This window comes from Hordeum vulgare, chromosome 3H, assembly GCF_904849725.1.
Source record: "Hordeum vulgare subsp. vulgare chromosome 3H, MorexV3_pseudomolecules_assembly, whole genome shotgun sequence".
In the NCBI taxonomy this organism is placed as follows: Eukaryota; Viridiplantae; Streptophyta; class Magnoliopsida; order Poales; family Poaceae; genus Hordeum; species Hordeum vulgare.
In genome coordinates this window covers 457,936,890-457,940,144 of record NC_058520.1, presented here as the reverse complement: position 1 = coordinate 457,940,144, position 3,255 = coordinate 457,936,890, and the positions used below count along the sequence as shown (strand labels likewise).

Below are 3,255 nucleotides of genomic sequence, written 5' to 3'. Positions count from 1 at the left end.
ACCTTGGCCTACCACCCAACGGAGGTTTTCAGGAGGAGCTGAAAGAGGAATGCACTCCTGGAGGAGTGCGTCATTTCCTGCAGAAACCTCCCGGGATTTCAGTGAAACCCGTGGGCTCCAAACACCTTCGGACTGTTTTTCTTCATTTTAAATTTCGAAATGTGATGAGGGCTGGAGTACTGCTTACGCCTGACAGATATAACAATTTCAGTATGCTTGAACTTGGGGCTAGTTGTAGTAGAAATTGCACGGGTTAATTTGGCTCAGGTTACTGCAGGAGTAAATCTTCAGAAACTTTCGTCTCATAAGATATATATAATTGGAGGAAGATGATGATGCCTGACGATTCGAGTGTATAATTTGCGCAGCTAGCTCATGCACACAATTATATTCCCACCGTCGTCATGCCTCCATGCATGCAAGTGAGGTACGTGCCTCCGGCTGTACACATCGAAGCATACAAAACTATATGTGGTGTAGCTAATCAGAAGTTTCCTCTTCGGCACACGGAGAACCATGATATATATACTTACCATTATATATATATAGTAATAGTAATTCCTACAATATATATTTACACGTAACTCATGTAAATACTAGTACCACAGTATACCCTAGGAAACGCACATGAGGTAATTATTCCATCGTCAACTATATAATTTAGGAAGCCAGCTACTAGATCAGGCCATACGTACGTACATGCACCTACCCAAATACCCCCAGCCAGTAACTCAGGGAACCCAGTGAAGCTGCATGCCGGTGTTGGCCGAGAAGCTGTCGACGGACGAAATGCTGGCCGCCGACGTGGACGAGGACCCGAGGATGGCGTCCATGAAGTCCACCACCGGACCCATGCCCGGGTCGGCGGCGAAAGCGCCGGCGCCCTTTGGCTCGGCAAACGCCGGGAGGCAGCTCCGATCAGCCGCGCCTTCTTGAGCCAAGAGGTTGGGGCCGCCGTTGTCCGGGTAGGCGTTATCGGCGGCGCGGCACAGCCTGATGAACTCCCCGTCGACGGCGTACTGGAGGTCGCCGCCGTGGACGGGGAGGAGCAGCGGCTGAGAGGCGAAGCCGAGCCATGCCGCCGAGTTGTGAACTGAAGATGGAGGGCACTGCGTGGCCACAGCTTGAGCCGCATTGTCCAGCACGCTCAGTGACGCGCACCCCGCAGCTGCGATGCCCTGCCCGGCCCCATCCAGAATGTTGTAGTACAAATCTGTACCGAAAATGACATAGTAACTCCGAGTTAGTACTTACGGTAAGTACTCTAGTGTGTACCATTACATGTTTGGTGTCAGATTAAATGGTCCTTCCGGAAGAGAAAATTAACTGTTAGCTCTGCAATTTCGTATTGTGGTAGTCACTCGCTACATGATCTACTACGACCAGTTACCTGCAGAGGAAGGGATGTTACCGGAGTGGAGGCTGCCCACGGCCTGAGATATGAGCTTCTTCTTGATGGTGGAGTTCCAGAAGTTCTTCACCTCATTGTCCGTCCTGCCGGGCAGGTGCTTGGCTATCTGGGCCCACCTGCAGCGCAGCAAATCACAGCGCACAAGACACATTTCGGTATTAGCTCAATCTGTTGCCATGCATTTGTGTCCCTTTCATCCCTTGTCTCGAGCAGGTTAATGTGATTTTGCACTAGTCGCGTGTAGGCCATGCACACGCACAGACAAGTAACTGTCATGAGTACAGGGGAACGAAGTTACAGCAGCTAGCCATCCATCCAACACACCACCGATGCACTGGTGCACAACACAGCTGGTAAGGGCATGTCAAGCAAGCTGGAGCAGCTGGGATGTTCACCTGTTCCCTAGCACCCTGTGGAGCTCGACGATGAGGGCTTCCTCCTCCTGCGAGAAGCTCCCCCTCTTGAGGTCCGGCCTCAGGTAGTTGATCCACCGCAGCCTGCAGCTCTTGCCACACCTCTGCAGCCCTGCGCGCGTGCACGAACACATTCACATTCAGGTTCAGCAATGCGGAAAGTGGCCAAGAACACAGCTAGCTAGCTACCCGGCCCAACTGAAGTAGCAGAGAGAGAATCCGCATGCATGCGCGCACGTACCGGCTTGTCTTGGGACCGAGCTCCAGCAGCCATGGCCATGCGCGGTGATGTACTTGACGAGCTTCTCGTCTTCCTCTGGTGACCACAGGCCCCTCCTCACCTTCTGCTTGTTGCAGCAGGAGTGGTGCCCCATCTCCTCTCCCCTCACCGAACTACCTCACACTGAATCCAGGCTGCTGCACTGGTAGGAGTACATGGTTATAAAGAAGATGAGATGAGGGAGAGGCAGAGAGCAATGTGGCGAGTGTGCATGCATGGAGTGCAATGGCCACATCGAAGAAGGGCAGGCAGATGAAAAGCACGGGGAGGAAAAGTTGGACCTAAACCTGTTGAGCCCTAGAGCTAGCTAGGGCCGGGCCCCCGTACGTCCAACCTACTCGTGAGCAGCATGTTACATAGGTTACTTCAAAAGTGAGTGGCTCGAGTGAGGACCTGAGCCGATGAGGCGTGACTGGACTGGACTACCGTGCGAGGGGCGTTTGGGTAATTCCGCGCCCCACCCCACCCCACCCCACCCCCACCCCCTGCGTTATGAGAGAAGACTTGTGTGATGGGGCTGTGCCCCTATGCCTGGTTAGTTTTGGGAACTCTTGTACTGTGTGCGTCCCCGGTCGATGCCTGCCTGTGAATGCGCAGTGTGTTCATGCATTCGTTTGCATCAGCACAAGTTTCACTGCACTGCCACTGCCACTGCCAGCAGCTACCATTTGGACTAGTATCAATTCGTCAAGATATGTAATGGCCCATTTGCGCGTTCTGACCCTTCATCTATATATGTGTGCTGCTCTAGCCTTAATGACTCTTTCTTTGCTGTTCACTTCTTTGGCATGGTGTTCTTACATGCCATATGCACCCTTCTGGAAACCAATTTACCTCTGCGACCGGATCACTTTGTGCAGACATATACAGAAAGCAGTGCGTCCGCGTGCATTCACTCACCTTTTGGCAGAAAGGTCGAGATTTGGGATCACCCAGTGTATGTATCAATGTATGCCCTGCCAATTGGCAAAGAGAAAGACAAGGAGCAAAGGGCTGCGAAAGAACCAAGAAGCGGCAGGTCTGCAGTACGGAGTATTCTCGAGGACATTGCACATTATTGGGCAGCTTCCCTTCCCTTCCCTTCCCTGAAAAGATTGCAGTTGTGATTTAAGCGGAGTAGGTGGCCCTCCCGTATTTATCAACGCTCAACA

General features: G+C 52.4%; 1 protein-coding gene across 3 annotated transcripts; it reads right to left on the bottom strand.

The window, feature by feature from the left end:
* Window positions 1-501: 501 nt before the first annotated feature.
* On the bottom strand, window positions 502-2,452 carry LOC123440161 (transcription factor MYB4-like). 3 transcript variants are annotated; one of them, XM_045116734.1, is made up of 5 exons: window positions 2,392-2,452; window positions 2,066-2,246; window positions 1,807-1,936; window positions 1,391-1,527; window positions 502-1,213 (listed from the first exon to the last, which is right to left on the bottom strand). In XM_045116734.1, exons 2-5 carry the CDS (start codon window positions 2,196-2,198, stop codon window positions 732-734), a joined length of 882 nt encoding a protein of 293 aa, XP_044972669.1. In that variant the 5' UTR covers window positions 2,199-2,246; window positions 2,392-2,452; the 3' UTR covers window positions 502-731. The 3 variants fall into 3 exon arrangements, with proteins under 3 accessions (XP_044972669.1, XP_044972668.1, XP_044972670.1); XM_045116733.1 differs by lacking the exon at window positions 2,392-2,452 and having other exon boundaries at window positions 2,066-2,355; XM_045116735.1 differs by lacking the exon at window positions 2,392-2,452 and having other exon boundaries at window positions 1,412-1,527; window positions 2,066-2,354.
* Window positions 2,453-3,255: the final 803 nt, after the last annotated feature.